Below are 25,284 nucleotides of genomic sequence, written 5' to 3' on the forward strand. Positions count from 1 at the left end.
AAGTCTCTGGACTCCCTTGTCCCGAGGGAGAATTACCAACCCTCGGGAAGTGTCGAAGATCATTCCTAAGAAGGAAATCCTCTGGGCCAGAACAGGAGATGACTTTTTCAGATTGACTAACCATCCTAAGCGGGAAAGAGTATCTAGCGTGATGCTGACACTCTACTCGCATGCCCGTAATGAAGGGCCCTTGATCAAGAGGTCGTCTAAATAAGGAAAGACGACTATGCCCCGGGACTGCAGGGTGGCCATGACGGCCACCATGACCTTTGTGAATACCCTGGGAGCGGTGGCCAGCCTGAAGGGCAATGCTGCGGACTGGAAATGTAGGCCATTGATGGCGAAGCGCAGAAACCTTTGGTGCGGGGGAAAAATGGGTATGTGTAAGTAGGCGTCTTGGATGTCAATAGAGGCAAAGTATTCTCCCCGCCCCATGGCAGATATGACTGAACGGAGAGACTCCATCCGGAAATGCCTGATCCTGATAAACTTGTTCAGGAGCTTGAGGTCCAGAATGGGCATGACTGCCCCATCTTTTTTGGGCACCGTGAACAGGTTGGAGTAGAACCCCTGAAATTTTTCGTTCTCCGGTACGGGGACAATGACTCCGTTGTGCTGGAGTAATTTGATGGCCCTGAGTAAAGCCCTTGCCCAGGCAGTTACTTTGGAGGATGGGAAAGAAAAAAAAACGTCTTGGGGGGGGTATTTGATGAATTCTATCTTGTACCCAGAGGACACCAGCTCTCTTACCCATGTGTCGTGTGTGACAGAGAGCCAGGCGTGGCGAAACCAAAGCAGGCAGCCGCCTACCTTGCCGGTGTCGCCTTGAAATTGCCTCGAGTCATTTGGCTGAAGATCTCTGGAACCTAGGTCCCCTTGATCTGGGTAGGTGGGTACGCATTTTCCCCAACGGGTTGGTTCTATATGAAACCTGCCGATCCCTGTCCTGGCTGGGACAATCTGAAGCGGCGGAATTGGTCGCTGCAGCCCACCCGGGGTTGCGAAAGGACCAAAACCGTGTCTGAAGTTGGTGACAAAACGGCTGTTTGACCCTTTGCTGAGGGAGAAAACTGCTCTTTCTACCTGTGGAGTCAGAGATGAGCTGGTCCAACTTCCCACCAAATAGACGACCACACTGATAAGGCAAGGAAGTCAGGGAGTTTTTTGGAGGTTGAGCCTGCCCGCCATGTCCTCAACCATAAAGCTCTCCTAATGGAGATAGCATTTGCCGCAGCGAGTGCCGCGCAGTTGGCCGCATCCAAAGATGCATTGATTAGGTAGTCTCCAGCCAAAGTGATTTGATTTGCGAACTCTGATACCTCTGCTGGTAGGTCCATACCCTGCAAGGCTCTGTTCAATGATTCTGACCAAGCAATCATGGCCTTTGCTACCCAAGTTGCCGCAAATGAGGGGGAAAGTGCTGAACCTGATGCCTCAAACACTGAGCGAGCCAGGCTCTCTATGAGACGGTCAGTGGGATCCTTGATAGAGGATCCACTAGGTATGGATAACAGGGTTTCAGAGGCCAAGCGTGACACGGGTGGATCTATCGTTGGGGACTCTGCCCATTTCTTACGGAGATCAGGGGCGAACAGGTACCTCGCCTCGAGCGCCTTTTGGCCTGAGAAATGCTTGTCGGGCCCCTCCCTGTGTTGTTGCACTATGCCCACAAACTCGGGGTGAGAGCTAAATACTCTATGCGGCCGCTTTACTCACTTAAATGAGACCTTGTGACCTGAGGCCAAGGTGGAATCATCTTCAATCCCAAGGGTCTGGTTGACAGTCTCAATGAGACTGTCAACTGTTTCCCGGTACTCTGGAGTACCTGAATCAAGCGGCTCATCCGAGTCGTAATCTGAGCTCCCGTTAATGACCATTGGTGAAGGTGAGAGAGACGCAGAGCTTATGGATGCCGAAGCACCAGATGGACAGGGAGACGCTGTGTGGGTTCGTTTCCCCCGCGTCTGCCTAGAGTGAGAGCGGCCCCTGCAGGCCGGAGGCTCCTGTGAGGTGGAGGACCCCTCTAAAATAGGCGAGCCGCTATCCCTGCCCCTATCTGGGGCTCGAAGGGACTCGATAGCTCTCGTAAGCGATGCCATGGACTGCGACAGAGACAGAGCCCATTCTGTGGGACTCGGTACACTGGGCTCAGTCGCAGGGGAGGGCTCCTGGGCACGTTCGGAATCGCAAGCTTCACAAGTCTGTTTAGTTTGCGCATGTGGGAAGGCGGACTGACAGGAGGTGCATGCAACATAAAGGAACGTGTGCGCCTTAGCTTTTCTGGACATGGTGGCCCTGCTAAGTGATATGCTGAGGGCAAAAAACTGCTTAGCCTCTGGTAAAACAGAGGATGGCCTTCCTCCAGGGGTAGCTCTTACCCCAGTCCTGGACCCCCTTAGGTGTCCAGCCTGCCGACCAGCTGCTCCTTTTTCTAAAACAAAGTGCGCCTCGGCGTGTTGGCGGGCCTTCAGAAGAAGAGGCGACCGCCGGGACGTCATGGGGAGGAGCTTCCGTCCGCGGCCTAGCTCCGGCAGAAGCCGGGGACTAAATTTTTTACGTCCGCCCGAGGTCCCAGGGGCGGGTCCGCCGCAAGTGGCCACGTCACGGGGGGGGGGGTTGGGTGCAGGACTTCCGCCCGCGGCCTAGCTCCGACAGAAGCTGGGGACTAAATTTTCGGCATGCGCCCGGACCCGGGATGGGACCGCCAGAAGCAGGGGCCTGGGCAGAAAAAATGCACCGCCGCCTGCCACGCTGTGTGGCGCACCCCGTGGAAGCCCGGGGATGTGGGCCGAAAACGACGCCACCAGAAGTGCCGACCCCGGGGGTCTACAGGAGCCCTCCCAGCCCACCTCCTTCCATGCCTCACCCCTAGATGTCCATTTGATCCTCAGGTGGGGGGGGGGGGGGGGGGAGGGGGGCTGCAAAAAACCTAAGGACGGTGCAGGCACCCTAACTCCTTCTTCCCTATGGGGATGAGGAGAGGGACCGTCCGCCACCTTCCATCACCGCTGTCTGGCATTGGTGATGCAGTGGGGGCCGAACGGACTGTTCGTAGGCCTCTGTACAGCCTAGGGTTTCACTACCTTAGGGTGGTCAGGGCTCAGACCAGCATCATGTCCCACGTTGCAGGAGAGGATACGTGGAGGCGACACTCGCACGTGCTCGCCCGTTGTTGGTTTGGGGAGATCGGACCCTTTCAATACGGTCCGTTACCCCTGTCTTATCTTCATGGAAAAAATGACAGAGTCTGGAAAAAAAGACCAGACGTGTGCCTCCAATGGACACTAAGAAAAAATTTGTTTTGCCTGCAACCGAGATGAGGGTGTATACTGCGGTGGAGGAGCTAACCTTTTTTTCATTCACTTAGTGTCAGCCTCCAGGCGGCAGTAGCATACACCCACAGTCCTGTGTCCCCCAATGAGGCGAAGGAGAAAAGTTTTGATTCTGAACTTGTAAAAAAAAAAAAAAAAGTTTCTTTTTTGTGTTTTTTTTTTTCCAGGCTCCACATAGAAGCCTATAGAGAAAAGAAAAGATCACCAAAACTGCACAGTTCATACGGTGTCTTTCAGAGTTTTCATGAGATCACAATCACTTTATCGCGCAAGGAGGTTTTTGTAACCATCACCAACTATCATGTACGGCGTCACAGTCTGTGGAATCCAGAGATTCTTTCACTTTTTCTTTTGACTCCATTGATAGCGTCGACTCAAAGAGCTGCAGCTCCAAGGCAGGTTACCAAGAGTTAAAGGGAACCTGTCACATCATTTCAAGCATCTAAACTGTCCCCAGTGCGCTGTTGGTGATGTAATGCGCATCACTTGATGTTTTTTAAATTAAAAACAGCGATGTAATAATGTTCAAAAAGCACTTTATATAGTTAGCTCGTACTGGATCATTTAGTCATAGGGGTCGTGCTTCATTTTCTGTTCAGTCACAGGCGTCATAGCCCGCTCCATTTGATTGACTTCCCCAGTTGCGCCAACGTCACTGGAATCCCACAATTGCACAGTGTGTAGCATGGAGCCGGCTGTGCTTGCACAGTGTCGAGCAGGGAACCGAGCATGCGCCGTGACATGAGGCTCCCTGTTCGACACTGCGCAAGCACGACCGACTCTACACTACACACTGTGCAAGCGCTGCCCCCTACTCTTCTCAATCAATACCTTATTGCCTGGGACAATTCACAACATTCCATGGCTTCCAGTATCATCTATTCTCTGATGACACTCAGATTTACGTCTCTGGCCCAGAAGTCACCTCTCTGCCGTCCAGAATCCAAGAGTTTCTATCAGCCATGTCATCCTTCTTCTCATCATGCTTTCTACGGCTCAATGTGGACAGAAATGAACTCATCTTTCCTCGATCCCACACAAGCCCCTATCCAATCTCTCTATCACAATAATGGACATTACGCTCAACTCTGTACCGGAAGTCTGCTGCCTTGGAGTAACCCTCGACTCTGCCCCTTCCTCTGGAATTCTCTACCCTGTACCCCAAGGGTACCGTTACACTTAGCGATGCACCAGCGATCCCGACAACGATATGGATCGCTAAGTGGTCAGTAGTGAGCTGCCACACAGGCAGATCTCACCAGCGACATAGCAGGGATCGGGGGTCGCTACCTGTCAGACGCGGAGATCCTGACGTCCTCCCGCCCGCGTCCACGCGTCGCTTGTCGGCGCCACAGGAAGTCCAGCAGGAAGCGCCCGACGAGAAATGGTCCCGACCTCCTCGCGCGATCAGCGATAACCAGCGGGGAAGCCGGTTGGAGGTAATTATCAGACATAGCGATATCGCTAGCAATATCGCTGCTATGTCACAAAATTGGTGACGTTACAGCGATATTGCTAGCGATATCGCTATGTATAACGGGGGCTTAACATGTCCGATTATCTACCACATTGGGACCTTTCTGATGGAACTTGAAAACCTCTCTCTTCAAAAAATCTTACAGCCTGCAATTACCCCATCGTCACCTCACCACCAACGGAGCTGCTGCAAAGTGCTAACCAACCATTTCCTTCCCATTATCCTGTAAACTATAAGCAAGCCAGGGCAGGGCACTCATATTTGTGCTGGGCTGTCATGGTTTGTTCATTGCAATTTATATTTGTTTGTTGTATGTAAACCCTTTTCACATGAACCGGCCCATGGATTCAATGATGCTCTAAAAATAAGCCGGATTACTTACCGGTAATGCTCTTTTAATGAGTCCACGACAGCACCCACTGGAGGTATCGGATCCGCCCATTTGGAACAGGAAACCCTACAGGAAAGATAAAAGGGGCGGTCCGCCTTTCCTCCTCAGTTTTACGTTTCAGAGTACCAGAAGGACCGCCAAGGATTAGGCAATGTTCTCTTATTTTAACATCTTTCTTATCCATTATTTGGTTGATATACTTTAACTATTGATATCTTTAGGGAGGGAAGTGAGCGGGTGCTGTCGTGGACTCATTAAAAGAGCATTACCGGTAAGTAATCCGGCTTTTTACTCTTCGCCACGACAGCACCCACTGGAGAGATTCCAGAGACCATCACCTGGGTGGGACCACCGTGCCAAGGACAGTCCTGCCAAAGCTTAAGTCAGAGGTTGATGAAAGATCAAGTCTATAGTGGTTATAGAAGGTAGAAGGGGATGACCAAACTGCCGCCTTACATATAGTTTCAATCGGAACATCTCCCTTTTCCGCCCAAGAAGTTGCCATTGCCCTGGTGGAATGCGCCCTGATGTTCCCTGGAGGATCTTCGTTTTTTGCGGAGTAGGCTAAACGAATGGCCTCTCTGATCCACCGGAAAATGGTGCTCTTCGTGACTCCATACCCCTTCTTACAGCCCTGAAATGAAACAAATAGGGCCCTACTCTGCCTCCAACTGTTGGACCTCTCAATATATTTTAGGACAGTTCTTTTGACGTCCAGAGTATGGAACTTCTGCTCTTCCGGAGTAGAGGGATTTTTATAGAAGGTTGGGAGGAGTATCTCCTGAGATCTATGGTATTTTGTTGCCACTTTTGGCAGGTAGGCAGGGTCTGGTTTTAATACCAATCTGTCTTGGTATTCTTGAAAAAAAGGTGGATCTATTGACAAGGCCTGGATATCACCCACTCTTCTAGCTGAGGTCAGTGCTACCAAGAGGGCCATTTTAAGTGCTAAGTATTTGAAGGGAATTGTATCGATCAGCTCAAAGGGGTCTACCGTTAGGGCGTCTAAGACCAGATTTAGATCCCATGTAGGGACGGAGGGTATGTGGATTGGAGCTATTCGTTCACATGCTGTAATGAATCGAGTTATCCACTTGTTGCCTGCTATATTATGGCCATATAGTGCTCCTAATGCCGATATTTGTACTCTTAGCGTATTTACTGCTAAGCCTAAGTCTTTCCCTTTCTGCAGAAATTCCAAGATTGGGATTATCGGAACTTCTGCTGTATGAGGTACTGTATGGAATTGAAGAAATTTTTTCCATATTCTAGTGTAAATTTGGGTTGTGGACTGTTTTCTACTTTGTAGTAGTGTAGTAATTAAAGACTCAGAGAATCCTCTTGTCCTCAATAACTGCCTCTCAAATTCCACGCCGTCAAGTGCAAGCTGACCACTTGAGGGTGGAAAAAGGGGCCTTGGGAGAGTAGGTTGGGAGTCGAAGGAAGGACCCAAGGATCTGTTATTGACATAATTTGCAGCCACGAAAACCACGGTCTTTTTGGCCAGAACGGTGCTATTAAGATTATCCTTGCTTTGTCGTCTCTGATCTTCCGAATTACTTGAGGTAGGAGGATCAATGGAGGGAACGCATACGCCAGGTTGAAATTCCATGGAGCTAGAAGGGCGTCTAGTATGTCTGGGTGATCTGATGGAGATAGGGAGGCAAATGTTTTTATCTGCCTGTTCTCCTTTGTGGCGAAAAGGTCCACCTCGGGTTGTCCCCATAGGGCTACTATGTCCCTGAAGACCTTATGATTGAGGCACCACTCTCCTTGCCGTAGAGTGTGTCGGCTTAGGAAGTCTGCCTTTTGATTGCTCTCGCCTCTGATATGAAGGGCCGAGAGGGACAAAAAATAGTTTTCTGCTAAGTTTAAAATTCTTGCCGCTGAAGACATCAGTCTCTGATCGAGTCCCTCCTTGTCTGTTTATATAGGCCACTGTGGTGGTGTTGTCCGATAGGATCCTGACATGCTTCTGTTGGAGCTGCGGAAGGAAGTTGTATAGAGCATAGAACACTGCAGTCAGTTCTTTTAAATTGGATGAGTACTCGCATTCCTCTCTATTCCACCTTCCCTGATGAAACCCATTCTCCATGTGGGCTCCCCAGCCCTGGGGACTGGCATCGGTGGTTACGATACAGGATGGAACTATAACCCATGGAACTCCTGAACATAAATGGTCATCATCTAACCACCACTCTAGAGAAGTCAAGACTTCTTGTGACAGGGTTATTTTGCTCTGTAAATGACCACTATGTCGCTTATCCTCTTGGAGGATCTGGTGTTGTAGTGTACGGACATGGTACTGGGCCCACCGGACTGCAAGAATTTAGTGATCCTAATAGTGACATTGCTCCTCTCAAGGACACACGTGGTCTATCTATAGCTGCTCGTATTTTTTGTTTCGTGAGGGTGATTTTTACCTGAGGTAGTAGACATCTCTGGGTCAAGGAATCTAGTTGAAATCCTAGAAATGTCTGGAGAGATTGTGGATCGAGTCTGGACTTTTGGATATTGATGATCCAGCCAAGGCTCTGAAAAGAGGAGATTGCGTCAGTCACGCGTTCGGTACATTGTTTGACTGAATTCCCAATTATTAGGAAGTCGTCTAAATACGGCACGATCAGTGTGTCCTTTTGGCGAAGGTAGGCCATCACTTCTGCCATCACCTTGGTAAATATTCTTGGTGCCGTGGAAAGCCCGAAGGGCATGGCCGCGTATTGGAAATGACGAATCCTGCCCTCGACTTCCACTGCGACTCTTAGATATTTCTGGAATCTATTGTGAATAGGGAGATGATAATAAGCATCTTTTAAATCAATCCCTGCCATTACGCAATTTGGGAAAAGAAGCTTTATAGTGGATCTAATTGATTCCATTTTGAAGTTATAATTTTTTATAAATGAATTAAGCTTCTTTAAATTAATAATGGTTCTAAACGTACCGTCTGGTTTAGAAACCAAAAACAGGGGAGAGTAAAAGCCTCTACCCTCTTGTTCCTCAGGGACGTCAACTAAAACTTTTTTAGCTAGTAGGACTCGAATCTCGTCTTCGAGAGCCTTTTGCTGAACTGAGGAATTAAGGCGAGTTATAACAAAGAACTCATAAGGGATCTGAAGGAATTCAATATTTATTCCTTCCTTGATTATGTTCAAAATCCATGGGCTTAACGTAATTTGTTCCCATTTGGTAACAAAAAATTTTAATCTACCCCCAACTGGTGGGTCTAAACTCTTAATTTTTATCTCTCCTATATGTTGGCCCTCTGAAGATGGTACCCTTCTGCTTTTCGTCTTTCGTGGCCCATCTATTCGTTCTGTCCGACTGTCTTCTTCTCCCGAATGGCCGTCTCTTAAAGGTTTTCCTATAAAATGGAATGGGAGAATCACTGAAGGCCTTTTTCCTCTCTTTTGCCTTGGCGAGAATTTCGTCTAAGGCTTTCCCGAAGAGGAACTCACCCTCGCATGGGGTTGCACTAATTTTGGATTTTGATTGTGCGTCCCCTTTCCAGCTTTTTATCCACAGCGCGCATCTGGCGTTATTCACCAGGGCTGCCGACCTCGCTGCCAGTCTTAGGGTGTCCGCTGAAGCATCTGCCATAAAGGCAGCTGCACCTCTTATCAACGGGATGGCTGCACGCAGTTTCTCCCTTGACACTCTTTGCTCGATCTGCTGATCTAATTGATCTAGCCATACCAGCATTGATCTAGCAGTACATGTGCTGGCTATTGCGGGTTTGAATACCCCGGTGGTGGACTCCCAGGACCTTTTGAGCGAAGATTCTGCCTTTCGGTCTAATGGGTCTGCTAACAATCCTGCGTCCTCGACCGGGATCGAGGTCTGTTTGGAAGTGGAGGCTATGACGGCATCCACCTTTGGTATTTTAGTCCATTTCAATAGGTCTTCATCAGTGAACGGATACTTCCGTTTTGAGGCTGATGGGAGAAAACCCCTCTGGTCGTGTTTTTCCCACTCTCTTTTGATGAGGTCCTTAATTGCCGGTATCACCGGAAATGATCTCCTCTTTTTTTCTGCCAATCCCGCAAACATAATGTCCTGCGCGGTTTGGGCTCCCCTTTCCTCTTCACACCCCATAGTATTTCTAACCGCTTTTACTAGGTTATCTACGCTGTCCAGTGGAAAACATGCGCGTCCTTCCATCTCCGAGGATGACGATGAGGACGTGAATGCGGAGCCTGAATTTAACTCCTGTTCTTCCTCTGACTCTGAACTAACAACGACCTGTTTCTTATGACTGGACTCTGAGGGAGTGCTGGCGCGGTTGATGGCTTGTATCTCCTCCCTAATTATGGCTCGGATATTTTTAGAAGATATCGTCGACCCCTGCCTGGTCTCTTTCATGCATTGTTTGCAGAGTTTTTTGGGGTAGGAGTCAGGGAGAGGCTCTGAACATAATGCGCATTCTTTATGTTTAGTTTTTTCTTTTTTCTTTGACTGAAGTGGGAGGTCAAAGGTAAAGAGAGGGGGGGGGGGGGGGAGGAGGTTAGCTTAATAGGTAGAGTATATACTTTGCACACTCGCCCAGTGAAGCTTAATACCGGGTCGGATGGCTGAGACGGTCTGGATCTGGTTTCTGCTGCCTCGCTCCTGCGGGCAGTCTCTGTCCTGGCGCTGCAGTCCCTGGTGGAATTGCCCCCAGCTGAATCCCCTGCTGGGGCCTGCGACTCCGTGGGGGACGACATGGTTCCATCGTTGCAGCGCTGTTTTATCTTCACTCCTGTCGTGCCCCCGGAAGTCGCCCTGTGTCAGGGCGCATGCGCCGCGTCATCGCCATCCTACCCCGGAAGTTCAACCATTACTTCCGGGGCATAGGAGCGTCGGGCGCCGGCCGGCTCCTGCGCCACCGCTACTCACACGCGCGGTTCGCGCGCTCATGGCTTCACCTCCCACGCTGTATCCCCACCGATGGGGGGGGGGGGGGGGGTGTTCTGCCTCCGGATGCCAGACCGGCCCGCTCCCTGGTAGGACCGGGCGGCCCTCCCCGGACCCGGTCATCACCGTTATGCCACCAGACGAGGGGGGAGCCGTCAAACGGAATCTCCCCCGACGCTGCTTCCGGACTGCAGCCCCTGCCGTTCCCGAGGAGACCGCACAGGTGGATGCATGGCCCAGGTAAGATCCTGCAGGATCCTGCTCCATTTGGAACAGGAAACCAAAACTGAGGAGGAAAGGCGGACCGCCCCTTTTATCTTTCCTGTAGGGTTTCCTGTTCCAAATGGGCGGATCCGATACCTCCAGTGGGTGCTGTCGTGGCGAAGAGTAAAAAATAATATTTTCCTAAAGACTATACATTGTTTGTACCAGTAGAAAGGCAGCAAACTTGGACATACTTTATGCTTTTTCTTATTTTTAAGGTTGCTCCTGTTCATTCACCTGATGAAATGGCTTCAGCAGAACTCTCCTAGATTAAGTCACTCCCCAATTTCAAAATTTGATAGCTGGGATTCAGACATCTTATTGAGACACAATAGCTTCTATTTGGAAGTAGAATCTGTGACTTCTCTACATTTAGTGGTTACTACTCACCTGAGTCGTCATCTGCAGGAATCTCCTTTTTACACTGCACATTACTTATCACATGAACGTTGGTATTTTCTTGCTTACAGTCCTGTGGAAGAAGAGGACGGGGACATCTCTCTGGTGTTGTCCTCTTACTGGATACAACTGGAGGAAACACATACAGGGACTGAATTCATTCTTTACATACAGATAATTATAGGCCGTGTGTATTTAGTCCTGTCTATTACCTGGTGATGTGAGGGGCTGGGGAACCTCCATCATGACGTCCTTGTACAGATCTTTGTGTCCTTCTAAATACTCCCACTCCTCCATGGAGAAATAGACGGTGACATCCTGACACCTTATAGGAACCTGACACATACAATGATATCGTCATCAACCAGATCCCTCCATAGTGTTACTGTATAATGTCCCAGCATTCCCAGCAGTGTCACCTCTCCAGTCAGCAGCTCAATCATCTTGTAGGTGAGATGTTGGAGCTTCTGGTCATTGATGTCCTTGTGTATCAGGGGGTGAGGTGGAGGCCCCGTGATTGGGCTCAGGGGTCTTCCCCATCCCTCAGACACAGGGTCCTGACAGCGCTCACTAGAGGTCTTCTTCACTACTGTGTAATCCTGGTTATGGAGAGACACATTAATAAATCTCCCTACAGACATTTCCAGAGTCCTCACCTCTCCAGTTCTGTCCATCTGTTATTCCCATAGATAAGAATGATGTAATGTGACGTCATCAGAATCTCTCACCTCTCCAGTAAGCCGGAAGAGGATCTCTAGGGTGAGGTGTAATATCCGCTCCGCCATCTTCTCCCTGGTCCTATCCATCAGGAAAGTTCTCTTATATAGAAGATCTCCACTGAGAGGATCGGATATTGTAGAGATCTGAATGGGGAGAAGATGGCGATGTAACATCATAAAGAATTACTGGTGACAAGAGGAAACATATGAGGAGATATAACATGCAGAAGTTCACTACCAGTAACATTTGGAGAACTTTCCCCAAAATTTTGATTTACGATGAATAAAATCACACATTAGGAAGCCTCAAGTTGCCTGGATAATATTGTGAGATTTCCTATGAGTCAACTGAACATGTTTTGGCTTCAGTTATGTAAGCACATCCATTTACCGTATTTTACAGTCTATATGACGTACTCCAAATTTTGAGGAAAAAATTGGAAGAAGCGCTTTTTTTAATAAAATGGTGGTGCTTCTTACAATCCATGTGTCTTATGGCTTACCGGGGGGTGGTGGCTGCGGTGAAGCGGGGTCCCAGGGTCGCTGCTGGTGGAGGCAGGAGTGGGGCGACACTGCGGGTGTTAGGTGGTGCAGGCCACGGTGGAGCTGGGTCGCTACTACAGGAGTCAAAAGTGGAGCATTGCTGCAGGCCACAGGCTAGGATGAGGGGGTGTTCGGATGTGCGACGCTGCAGGTGTTCGGTGGTGCTGGGGCTCCGCTGACATTTTCTAAAAATCGGACGTTGCCTGCCTGAATCCTGCTTATACAGGTACTATACACATGATCAGGCTTTTAAATTCATCAATTAGGACTGCTCTAAGATGGGTTACCTTGACGTTTGGTGGAGTGGCTTAGTATACATTTTTTTTTGCAAAAAACGTATCAACTAAATACCCTGTTTTGTCATCATCTTTTTACTAGCACTTGCTGTTCATGGTTACTTTTTACAACAGAGTATTTTTAAGTTTTACTGTATTTTTCTGTGCTTCAGTCTGTTGGTGGTGTGAACACTGTCATACAGACTTGTTTGCAGTGTTCACAGCCCATGTGTGTTTTTGTGACATTTTGTAAACGCCCGGAGCCCCAGCACTTCCATGATTTACTATGTGGTGGACTACGGGAAAATGGCTGCCGGGGGAAGCAAGCGCAGACGGAGCAGCAAGTGAAGAATTGATTTTATTTTTACGCCGTTCCTCGTGCGGTTAAGATGATTAGATGACTTTATTCTTCGGGTCAGTGCGATTGCAGCGATACCAGATTTAAATCTTTTTTTTCCTTTTGGCTGCTGTCACACACTAAAAAACTTTTTTTATTACAAAAACAAGTTTTTGCACTGCCGTATTTTAAGAGCTATAATTTTTCCATTTTTCGGCTGACAGAGTCATGTGAGATCTTGTTTTTTGCAAGACGAGATGACATTTTTTGATCGCTAACTATTCCAATTTTTGGGAGACAGAATGAACAAAAACCAGCAATACGTGAAAATATTGTTTTGGGGGGGTTTATGCCGTTCAATGTGTGGTAAAATTAATAAGGCAGCTTTTATTCTTCAGGTTGGCACAATTACAGTGATACCATAATTATAGTTTTTTTTAATGTTTTACTACTTTTACACAAAAACTTTTAGGGTACGTGCACACGCTGCGGAATCCGCACGGATTTTGCAAAAACCGCAGATAATCCGCAGGTCCAAAGACCAAATTTTATATATATATATATATATATATATATATATATATACACACACACACACACACACACACACACACACACATACATATACATACACACACACAGTATTTTATTATTTTCTGATTTGTTCAAAAATATTTTTACAATTTTTTTTTAAATTTATGTAGTCCCACTATGCAGCCTGATCGCTGTTATAAACCATTACACGAGTAGATTGGCACGCAAAAAATAAGCGCACACCCAACCCCAGATCCTAAAAAATGGAGACACTACGGGTCTCAGAAAATGGCAACTTTTTTTTTTTTTTTTTTTTTTTTTACAAATTTTGGAATTTTTTTCATCACTTAGATAAAAAAGAACCTAGACATGTTTGGTGTCTATGAACTCGTAATAACCTGGAGAATCATAATGGCAGGTCAGTTTTAGCATTTAATGAACCTAGTAAAAAAAACAAACAAAAAAGTCAAAGTGTGGGATTGCATTTTTTTGGAATTTCACAGCACTTGGAATTTTTTTTCCCGTTTTCTTTTACACAACATGGTAAAACCAATGGTGTCGCTCAGAAGTACAACTTGTCCCACCAAAAAACAAATCCTCAAATGGCCATATTGAAGAAAAAATATAAAAGTTTTGGCTCTGGGAAGAAGGGGAGGGAAAAATGAAAATGCAAAACTAGTCATTAAGGGGTTAAAATATTTCCTGCACTCTGAACATAAATATGGTTTCCTAACAGGGTGAGCTGCTTGTGCTTCATCATCCCTTCTGTGATTTTTAATTTTCCTAACAGCCTTTGATAGGACCTGTTTATACTGCTCAGACGATGGATCTTTGCTTTGCTCTTCATATGTATGTTGTGTTATGCCGCCATCTTCTGCTTTGAATTCTAATGATATCCGATGTCCTTGTAATCTCCCGGAACAGGCATCTGCCAAAAACATAACCTGTATTAAAACAATTGTCTAAGTAAAAGAATTTGTCACCTATCCAGGTGAAAACTTACTGAGCAGTGGAAGTCCAACCATTTGGATCCAGGTCGCTCAGCAGAGCAATGAATTCTTCCCCATGATGAGGCACTCTTACCCCAGTTATAAAGTGGAGCAGCAGGTCAAATGCTGCTTATTGCTGTGATGCGACACATTTCCCCGCCTGTTTTATCACAGTAGGGTGTATTTGTGAGGAGTCCTCAGTCCTACTGCGAGCTCCTACTGTGTCATCTGTATACTCGCTTAGGTTTCCTCCCCTTCCCCATAGATGGGATATGATCATGTCCCTGCATGGTTAGACACATCCATTACACAGTACACAGCAAGGGCACATTTATAAGATTAACTCAGTGCATCATTTTTCCACACATCCGATTGTGGAACTTAAACCTGTCACCTGCTTTTGGCCGCTATAAGATGCGGCCACCACCTTTCAGGGTTTATCTACGGCATTTTATAATACTGTAGATAAGCCCCCTGATCCGACCTGAAAGATAAGAAAAATAACTTCTTATACTCACCCGCCGCCCTCCTGCTTGCTTCATCGCTCCCTGGCATCACACTCTTGCGCAGGCGTACTTCTCTGCCCTGTTGAGAGCAGAGCAAAGTCCTGCACTGCGCAGGTGCTGGGCCTCTCTGACCTTTCCCGGCGCCTGCGCACTGCAGTATTTTGCTCTGCCCTCAACAGGGCAGATAAGTACGCCTGCGCAGGAGCACGATGCCAGGGACCGATGAAGAAGGAGGGCGGCGTCGCAAGAAGATGGGAGGACCCGGACCTGCGACACCCATCAGACCGGACCGCCCCCAAGGTAAGTATAATAAAAGTTATTTTTCTTATCTTTTAGGTTGGACAGGGGCTTATACATTAGAGATAAGCCCTGAAAGGTGGTGGTCGCATCTTACAGCGGCCAAAACAGGTGGCAGGTTCCCTTTAATATTTGTTTTATTTTTATTTAAATGTACTTTGGTCATGGGATAACCCCCTTTAGGTCTTCTATCATAAGGCTACAGTCGGCCAAACCCACTAATGTCAGTGGGATCTGCTGGCAGTCTAATATGTTTACTGCAACTGAAGAGGCTACGACGTCCAGAAAGAATGTTGTGTTGGAATCTCTGTTATGAAATGTTGGAGCAACAGGAAAGCAGAATTAAAGGCTCAGTCCTGCTCTGCTCACTTCCAAATTGGCAGGTGAGGGGAGGTCAATTGGCACCCTCCCTACTGATACCTGGCAGTATGCATGCCTGATCAGTATAGGAGATGTCACCTGCCCCATTTACCTCCTGATGAGGAAATGAACGGTGCATAAGTAACTTTTTAAGATAGATAAAGGCTTGCAGCACAAATTTGGGCCAGTCTTCGATATCTGATTTTTTTTTGCCCCCTATTTAGAGCACTGAGAATAAAAACTTAAAAAAAAAAAAACAAAACTAAACTACATACTGGTAATCGTTTTTTCGAGCGCATGACAGCACACCTGAGAGGTGGAAACCTAAATACAGTGGTGAGGGGACGGGGGGAGGTTTAAGGGTGCTGTCATGTGCTTTGGAAAAACTGATTACCAGTAAGTACTTTAGTATTTTACTTTCATCCATGAGAGCACAACGGAGAGATTTATAGAGAAACTAATCTACAGCAGGGAAGGACCCATCTACCAAAGGATAGGTCAGCAGAGGAAGATAGCTCCAAGAATGTTGAAGGTGAGGACCATGTTGCAGCCTTTCATGTTTGGGAGATGGATATATCTGCCTTTTCTGCTGAAGTAGTTTCTGGTTTCAACACGATTCTATCCTCAAAAGCCTGAGTATATGGGGATTAACTGATAAGGCTTGGATATCGCTCACCCTACGGGCCGAGGTCAATCTTACTGGAATGATTTCTTTTAAAGTAAAGTTCTTAATAGACAATTGCCGCAATGATTCAAACGGACTTTCCAGCAATGCCTCTTGAAATGAATTTAGATCCCAATGAGGAATTCTCGGATCGAGAAAAGGCCTAGACCTATCACAGGACCTAATGAACCTAGACATCCACATATTGGCTGCCAAAGTATAATCAATGTAGGCTCCTAAAGCTGACATTTGACCTCTAAGGCCGGTGTCACACTTGCAACTGCAATGCGAGAAACGTGCGAGAGTCTCTCGCCTCAATACCCGGCACCTTGTACATCTCAATCTTTCAAATGTGCCCCCCAACCGGTCATGCTTGCATCTGTGAAAATGATGTTGTGGATTGGAGACATCTATAGAACGCCATATGATTTCCTTGGTCTAGTCACCATGAGAGGGAGTCTATTGTTAAAGAAGATAGATTTACTTTCCCTTCTAACCACCCTCCTAACCATTTCTGGGCTTACAATATCTGCCATTGAAGCCGTCGGGTATGTAAATGGGCCCATGACACTGTCGGGATACAGGAAGTCAGAGTCCCCAATAATGACATTCCCTCCCTCAATGTAATTTCCATATCGTCCACTGCTTGCAATAACAAAGATATTACCTTGTCCTTTTTTCCTTCAGTAAGAAAACAAGCCTGGCTCATAGAGTTTAAAATGAGACCTAAAAAGGACTGTACTTTTACCGGCTTTAGGTTTGATGTCTTTATATTCAGTATCCAGCCCACTTCCTCTAAGATATTTCTGACTCCTTCTAGCTTTGCTTTACAATGTTCCGCCGACCTTCCCACAATGAGGAAGTCGTCCAGATATGGAACAGAGTATTCTGAACCTGAAGGTATGCTGTCATCTGGGCTTTAACCTTGGTGAAAACTCTTGGAGCCATATACAGACCGAAGGGCAGGGCTTTGAAGTGGAAGAGCTTTATTTCCCCCTGCAAAAGGGTAAAAATGTTTTGAACCTCTGACTTCAGGCTTCATATCTCACCATCCACTACCGCTTCGAATGTGAGACTACCATCATTTTATAGACAATCATCTTGGCTATCTCATACATAAACTTGACTTGCAACTATTTTGAATATGATTAGTTATGCAGATTCTTGTCAGGTCACTGCATGGTTACTGTTTTTTGCATCTAAAAATCTAAACTTTAATATTTATTAGTTTGTTAATATTTTGTAAATCCATCTTTGGTTTTTTAAAATGCCTGAATTATTTTGGGCATGCTCTGGATCAGATTCAACCATTTCTTAGCTGAAATCTGATCACACGTGTAGAAGATGAGATCACTTACACGTTCACAAAGTTGATGCTTACTGGTCAGCTCACTTAGGTATGTATACAGCTTTTTCTTCAACTCTACCCACAAGTGTTCGATTTGGTTGAGGTCAGGGGACTATGGGGGCCAATCCAGCACCTCTATTCTATTGTCACTGAATCATTTCTTTGGTAATCTCGAAGTATGTTTTGGGTTGTTGTCCTGCTAGAACACTATGTCATCCTTTTAATACTCACAGTTTATGAGTGTACAAAGTAACTCGCCTTGTAGGATACACACATATAGCTCAGCATTGAGACCACTCTTGATCCTGGTCAAGTAACCAACACATTTGGCTGTGAAACAACCCGATATCCTCAGACTTCCTCCACCGAACTTGACAGTTCTTTCAATTTCTCGATCCATTAGCCACTTTATCGCTTTTTTCTTCTCAACGCATTTGCACCCATCAGAACCTGGTCTACTGACTTTCGTCTCACCGCTCCAAACCACCCGTTTCCAATCTTCTACTTTTTGTACATGTTTGCCAACTTAGAATCTTCTTATGATGATATTGAAGTCGTGGCTTCGTCACCTTTTCTCAGGCCATCATTCCAGACTTGTGTAACGTGCTTTGCATGATGCTTGCATGGAGGTCTGTGATCTCGTTATTACAGAGCATATGAGCTATCTTCACTGCCGTGTTTGTTAAGCCAGAACTGACAGCTCTTGTGAGAAGCCGACTTGTTGACTCCAATATCTTGCCTGGACGTCCACCTCTTTGCTTTTGAATGGATGGACTTCATTTTATATTTTTACAACCGTCATGGCACTCACATAATGAGCTGGATGATGCAGTTTCTCTTGGAAAATCTTCGTTTTGGGAATCAACCCAATAACACACTGAGATTTTCCCCCCACCAGGAGAAAAACAGTGACATAACAAAAATCTGCATAATTAATCATATGCTAAAGACAACTTTATGCATGAGATCACCAAGATGATTGTCCATAAAATGATGGTAGTTTCAAGTTCAAAGCAGTATTGGATGGTGAAATAAGGAGCCTGAAAGTCAAGTTCAAAACATTGTTACCCTTTTGCTCTTCCGTGCAGCTGGGTTTTAGACCTCCTATTGAGAAAAAATTACTTCTACATGAATGCAGAATCTGTGACTTCTCTAAATTTAGTGGTTACTACTCACCTGAGTCATCATCTGTAGGAATCTCCTCTTTACAGTGCAAATATCTTCTTGCGTATGTCTCTGTAGTATTAATATGGGTCAGATCTTTACCCTGAAACAAATATTTTAAAAGACACAAAGATGGAGAAGTCCCTTTTATGATCAGCTCTAATCCTGCCATCTCCACCGTTCTCATTATAGTAAAAAACATAATACTGGGATAAAACAAGGCTGAGCACAAGACCTTCACAGCCGTCTACACATCATAGGAGACATCTCATGACACCTTCTCTCCATCTACCTGATGATCCTGAGTAAGATTGGGATTTTCTTGTTTATAGTCCTGTGGAAGAAGAGGACGGGGACATCTCTCTGGTGTTGTCCTCCTACTGGACGAAACTGGAAGAAACACATACAGTGATTGAATTGTTTCCATACAGATAACTATAGGCTGTGTGTATTTAGTCCTATTACCTGGTGATGTGAGGGGCAGGGGAACCTCCATCATGAAGTCCTTGTACAGATCTTTGTGTCCTTCTAAATACTCCCACTCCCCCATTGAGAAATAGACGGCGACATCCTGACCCCTTATAGGAACCTGACACAAAATTATACTGTCATCCACTGATCCCTAAATAGTAGAACATTAATTTCCCAGAATTCCCAGCAGTGTCACCTCTCCAGTCAGCAGCTCAATCATCTTGTAGGTTAGTTCTAGGATCTTCAGGTCATTGACGCCCTCATGTATCATGGGCTGAGCTGAAGGTCCCGTGATTGGGCCCAGGGGTCTTCCCCATCCCTCAGACACAGGGGTTTGACAATGCTCACTAGAGATCTTCTTCACTACTGTGTAATCCTGGTTATGGAGAGACACATTAATAAATCTCACTACAGACATTTCCAGAGTCCTCTCCTCTCCAGTTCTGTCCATCTGTTATTCTCACAGATAAGAAAGATGTATTGTGACATTGTCAGAATCTCTCACCTCTCCAGTAAGCCGAAAGAGGATCTCTAGGGTGAGGTTTAATATACGCTCCGTCATGTTGTCCCTGTCCCAATCCATCCTTGACCGGACAATCAGAAAAATTCTTTTATGTGGAAAATTTCCACTGAGATCTAATATTATAGGGACCTGAATGGGAAGAAGATAAGCCGATGTAACATTAAGGAGTTATGGGTAAATCAACAATGAAGACACTGGACAAGGTTTTTGAATCGAGGAACCTTTCAAAGCTGACAAAACACGGCTCGTATTTAGTTTCGTCTTTTCTTTAGTTACATACAGATGCAAAACCTGGACTATAAAGAAACGAGACAGAAGAATCTATGTCATCGAAATGTGGTGCTGGAGAAAGATGTTATCAATATAACGGATGGCAAGAAGAACAAACAAATCAATTTTGGAAGGAATCAAGCCATACATGTACTCGAAGCAAGGATCACCAAATTAAGACTTGCCTCCTTTAGACACATTAACAGAGGATAGCAAACACTGGTGAAGGACATCATGGTTGGAAGAGAAGAAGGAACAAAACAAGAGGAAAACCAGGAACCAAATGACTTGATACAATCAAGATAATGGCGGAGAACACTCATCCATCAAGTTGCCATGGCTCGAGATCTAGCCGAAGGCCGTTAAATAATAACATAGCATCATATAGTAAGAAAAAATGGTATAAAAACCAAAGCCAGCTCACCAACCAGACCATCAGGTGCACGGAACTTCATCTTGATGCGATGTCATCTTATAATAATGGAAAGAAAGATCTGTTCCAGCTCCTTTAACCCCTTCATAACCCAGCCTATTTTGACCTTAATGACCTGGCCATTTTTTGCAATTCTGACCAGTGTCCCTTTATGAGGTAATAACTCAGGAACGCTTCAACGCATCCCAGCGATTCTGAGATTGTTTTTTCGTGACATATTGGGCTTCATGTTAGTGGTAAATTTAGGTCGATAATTTTTGCGTTTGTGAAAAAAATCAGAAATTTGGCGAAATATTTTGAAAATTTCGCAATTTTCAAATTTTGAATTGTTATTCTGTTAAACCAGAGAGTTATGTGACACAAAATAGTTACTAAATAAGATTTCCCACATGTCTACTTTACATCAGCACAATTTTGGAAACAAATTTTATTTTTTGTTAGGAAGTTAAGGGTTAAAAGTTGACCAGCGATTTCTCATTTTTACGATAAAATTTACAAAACCAATTTTTTTTTTTTTTTTTTTAGGGACCACCTCACATTTGAAGTCACTTTGAGGGGTCTATATGGCAGAAAATACCCAAAAGTGACACCATTCTAAAAACTGCACCCCTCAAGCTACTCAAAACTACATTCTAGAAGATTATTAACCCTTCAGGTGTTTCACAGGAACTAAAGCAACGTGGAAGGAAAAAATGGACATTTTAATTTTTCCAACACAAATTTTCTTTTAGCATCATTTTTTTTTATTTTCACATGGGCAACAGGATAAAATGGATCCTAAAATTAGTTGGGCAATTTCTCCTGAGCACAGCGATACCTCATATGTGGTCATAAACCACTGTTTGGGCGCACGGCAGGGCTCAGAAGGGAAGGAGCACATTTGACTTTTTGAATGGAAAATATGCTGGAATATTTAGCGCTGCCATGTCGCGTTTGGAGAGTCCCTGTGTGCCTAAACACTGAAGCATCCCCACATGTGACCCCATTTTGGAAACTAGACCCCCCAAGGAACTTATCTAGATGCATAGTGATCACTTTGAACCCCCAGGTGCTTCACAAATTGATCCGTAAAAAGAAAAAAAAAAAAGTACTTTTTTTTTTTTCACAAAAATTATCTTTTAGCCTCAGTTTTTTCATTTTCACATGGGCAACAGGATAAAGTGGATCCTAAAATTTGTTGGGCAATTTCTCCTGAGCACACCAATACCTCATATGTGGTCATAAACCACTGTTTGGGTGCCCGGCAGGGCCCAGAAGGGAAGGAGCACCATTTGACTTTTTGAATGGAAAATTAGCTCCAATCGTTATCGGACACCATGTCGCGTTTGGAGAGCCCCTGGGCACCTAAACATTGGAGCTCCCCCACAAGTGACCCCATTTTGGATACTAGACCCCTTAAGGAACTTATCTAGATGTGTAGTGAGCACTTTGAACCCCCAAGTGCTTCACAAAAGTTTATAACGTAGAGCAGCGAAAATAAAACAATAAAATAAACGCTATTTTTTATTTTTAGAAGGGTAACAGGAGAAATTGGACCACAAAAGTTGTTGTCCAGTTTGTCCTGAGTACGCTGGTACCCCATATGTGAGAGGGAACCACTGTTTGGGCACACAGTAGGGCTCAGAAGGGAAGGAGCAACATTTTACTTTTTGAAATGAAAATTAGCTCCAATCGGTAGCGGACACCATGTCGTGTTTGGAGATCCCGTGTGCCTAAACTTTGGAGCTCCTCCACAAATGCCCCCATTTTGGAAACTAGACCCCCTAAGGAACTTATCTAGATGCATAGTGAGCACTTTGAACCCCCAGGTGCTTCACAGAAGTTTATAATGCAGAGCCATGAAAATAAAAAATATTTTTTTTTTTCCTGAAAAAAAAAATATTTCTTAGTCCGCAATTTTTTATTTTCACAAGGGTTACAGGAGAAATTGGACCCCAAAATATGTTGTACAGTTTGTCCTGAGTACGCTGGTACCCCTTATGTGGCGGGGAACCACTGTTTGGGCACACGTCGGGGCTCAGCAGGGAAGTAGTGACATTTTGAAATGCTAACTTTGATGGCATGGTCTGCGGGCGTCATGTTACATTTGCAGAGCCCCTGTGTGCCTAAACAGTAGAAACCCCCCACATGTGACCTCATTTTGGAAATTAGACCTCCCAAGGAACTTGCCTAGATGTGTGGTGAGCACCTTGAACCCCCAAGTGCTTCACAGAAGGTTGTAACGCAGAGCCATGAAAATAAAAAAAAATCATTTTTTTCCTCAAAAAATGATTTTTTAACTCGCAATTTTTTATTTTCACAAGGGAAACAGGAGAAATTGGACCCCAAAAGTTGTTGTCCAGTTTATCCTGAGTACGCTGGTTCCCCATATGTGGGGAGGAACCATTGTTTGGGCACACGTCAGGGCTCGGAGTGGAAGTAGTGACGTTTTGAAATGCAGACTTTGATGGAATAGTCTGCGGTCGTCATTACGTTTGCAGAGCCCCTGATGTGCCTAAACAGTGGAAACCCCCCACAAGTGACCCCATTTTGGAAACTAGACCTTCCAAGGAACTTATGTAGATGTGTTGTGAGCACTTTGAACCCCAAGTGCTTCACAGAAGGTTATAATGCAGAGACGTGAAAATGAAAAAATCATTTTTTTTCCACAAAAATCATTTTTTAGCCCCCAATTTTTTATTTTCCCAAGGGTAACAGGAGAAATTAGTCGCCAAAATTTGTTGTGCAATTTTTCCTGAGTACGCTGATACCCCATATGTTGGGGTAAACCACTGTTTGGGCACACGTCGGGGCTTGGAAGGGAGGGAGCACCGTTTGACTTTTTGAACGCAAAATTGGCTGGAATCAATGGTTGCATCATGTCGCGTTTGGAGACCCCCTGATGTGCCTAAACAGTGGAAACCCATCAGTTCTAACTTCAACACTAACCCTAACACACCCCTAACCCCAACACATCCCTAACCCTAATTTCAACCCTAACCATAACCCTAACCCCAACACACCCCTAACCCTAACCACAAGCCTAACCCTAATTCCAACCCTAATTCCAAGCCTAACCCCAACCCTAACCCTCTTTCCAACCCTAACCCTCTTTCCAAGCTTAACCCTCTCTCCAACCCTAACCCTAATGGAAAAATAAAAATAAAAATATTTTCTTTATTTTATTAGTTGTGCCTACCTATGGGGGTGGTAATCGGGGGGTTTATTTACTTTTTATTTCATTTTGATCACTGTGAGAGTGATCAAAATGAAAGAATGGAATCTGCAGCCGGCAGATTCGGTTGGGCGCACTGCGCATGTGCCCACCATTTTCCAAGATGGCGGCGCCCACGATCTGGACCCGCGGGACACCGGGAGCGACAGGGGGACTCAGGAGGTACCAGGGGGGTGAGGGGGGGGGGGGGGGAAATCGGAAGCTGGCGGGGAGCGGAGGGAATGGGAGGGGGGGCAGATGATGACAGCGGCGGCAGATCGCCGCTGTCATTCAGTGGCGGGTCGGATCGGTGTCTCCAGCCATTTCCGATGCTACAGCAGCATCGGCCATGGCTGGATTGTAATATTTCATCAATTTTCATTGATGAAATATTACTATCGCTCTGATTGGCTGTTAAAAGTGAAACAGCTAATCAGAGCGATCATAGCCACGTGGGGGGGAAGCCACGCCCCCTGTATCTGCGGGTCAGGTGACCTTTCATTGACCCCGGTCACCCGACCCGCAGGGGGGCTTTGAAGTCATGACACAGGGTATGCGTCATGGGTCGGATTGGTACCGACTTTCATGACGTATACGCTGTGTCACAGGTCATGAAGGGGTTAAAAAATTTTTTGTATCCGTTAATAATTCCAAAAATAGTGTATTCACACAATAAAAAATGTATGGACAGATTTCAGGAAGTTATGGAAAGAGAACTGAAAGTACTGGACAATAAAACTAATGACAATCATTTCAACAACAAAGGAAATCTGTCTAACAGTCTGAAAAAAAGCGCTGTTAGTTAGAAAAAATGGATAACATAGTAATAAAAATGTCAGATAAGGGAGGGGTAGTAGTGGTGCTCAAATCAGAAGATTACAGAATGAAAATCATGTAAATGTTATCTGATATAAAAATTATATGAAAAAATATAAGTATAAATCCCACATCTAGATTAATCAAAGAGATCAATTAAATTTTTGAGGATCGATTTAACTTGGCTGTAATCACTAAAAAACAAGCAGGCTTTCTCTGAGTGTCACAAACCCTGTACTCACCATAATTTATGGCAAACCGAAAATTCACATGGGAATAGGCATACCAGCAATGAGACCAATAATCTCAGGCATGGGCTCAGCTAATGAGCATTTGGGAGAATGGATCGATTCTCTCTTACAGCCTCAAGTGGCAAAAATGCAGGCTATATCAAAGACTCGAGAGATGTACTATATAACTTCTCCAAAAAGAAGTGGACAGAGAATTACTCATGGCTCAGCTGTGATGTAATTTCTTTATATACCAATATTCCCCACAAATTAGCCATGCATGCCTTACAATATCACTTAAACCAATATAGTATGTACTCTAAAGATCTGATTAATTTTATTCTTCAAGCCACTTATTATTTGCTTACTCAATTTTTTTTCGTTCGATGGTATGTTTTTTTTTATACAGAAAACGGGAGTAGCAATGGGGGAAAGATTTTCCCCATCGCTCGCAAACTTGGTAATGTCATTCTGAGAATCTGAGGCTATATTTTCTCAAAATAATCCATTTGCAGAACATATAATCTGGTATGGCATATATATCGATGATATCCTAATTATATGGGATGGGGATATATCTGTCATACCTAGATTCTATGAATATATAATAATAATATTATATCAACACGAATGGGAATAACATCAGATTTACCTATACACATAATTTTGACACCATCGCATTTTTGGACTAAAATCTGCAAGGTATTAATGATGAAATCATCACTACAAAAACACATGAAAAACCTTTAAGTGGCAATACTATTTTGCACGCAGCAAGTAACCATCCAAAACATACAATAAAGGCAGTTCCCGTTGGAGAGTTCATTAGACACAAAAGAAACTGCAGTAATGAAAT

General features: G+C 45.1%; 2 protein-coding genes across 2 annotated transcripts in view; both read right to left on the minus strand.

Annotated features, from left to right (window-relative positions):
- Positions 1–25,284, minus strand: part of LOC141051007 (uncharacterized) — an 850,460-nt gene that overhangs the window by 810,186 nt on the left and 14,990 nt on the right. The window contains 6 exon segments of the mRNA XM_073547783.1: positions 11,485–11,619; positions 13,968–14,092; positions 18,505–18,595; positions 18,785–18,882; positions 18,958–19,339; positions 19,469–19,615. Of these exon segments, the coding sequence (XP_073403884.1) occupies positions 11,485–11,619; positions 13,968–14,092; positions 18,505–18,595; positions 18,785–18,882; positions 18,958–19,339; positions 19,469–19,615 (978 nt within the window).
- Positions 7,100–9,676, minus strand: LOC141051048 (uncharacterized). The gene is made up of 2 exons (XM_073547867.1): positions 8,659–9,676; positions 7,100–8,564 (listed from the first exon to the last, which is right to left on the minus strand). The coding sequence occupies exons 1-2, from the start codon at positions 9,560–9,562 to the stop codon at positions 7,462–7,464; spliced, it is 2,007 nt and encodes a 668-aa protein (XP_073403968.1). The 5' UTR covers positions 9,563–9,676; the 3' UTR covers positions 7,100–7,461.

The sequence above is a fragment of the Dendrobates tinctorius genome, unplaced genomic scaffold, assembly GCF_039654945.1.
Source record: "Dendrobates tinctorius isolate UK_male_01 unplaced genomic scaffold, ASM3965494v1 ptg000155l, whole genome shotgun sequence".
Lineage (NCBI taxonomy): Eukaryota > Metazoa > Chordata > Amphibia > Anura > Dendrobatidae > Dendrobates > Dendrobates tinctorius.

Coding starts and splice junctions, on each gene's coding strand:
- LOC141051048 (XM_073547867.1), bottom strand. CDS start 9,562: ATGAAAGAGACCAGGCAGGGGTCGACGATATCTTCTAAAAATATCCGA. Junction 8,565..8,658: donor TAGTGCAACCCCATGCGAGG/GTGAGTTCCTCT, acceptor TCCATTTTATAG/GAAAACCTTTAAGAGACGGC.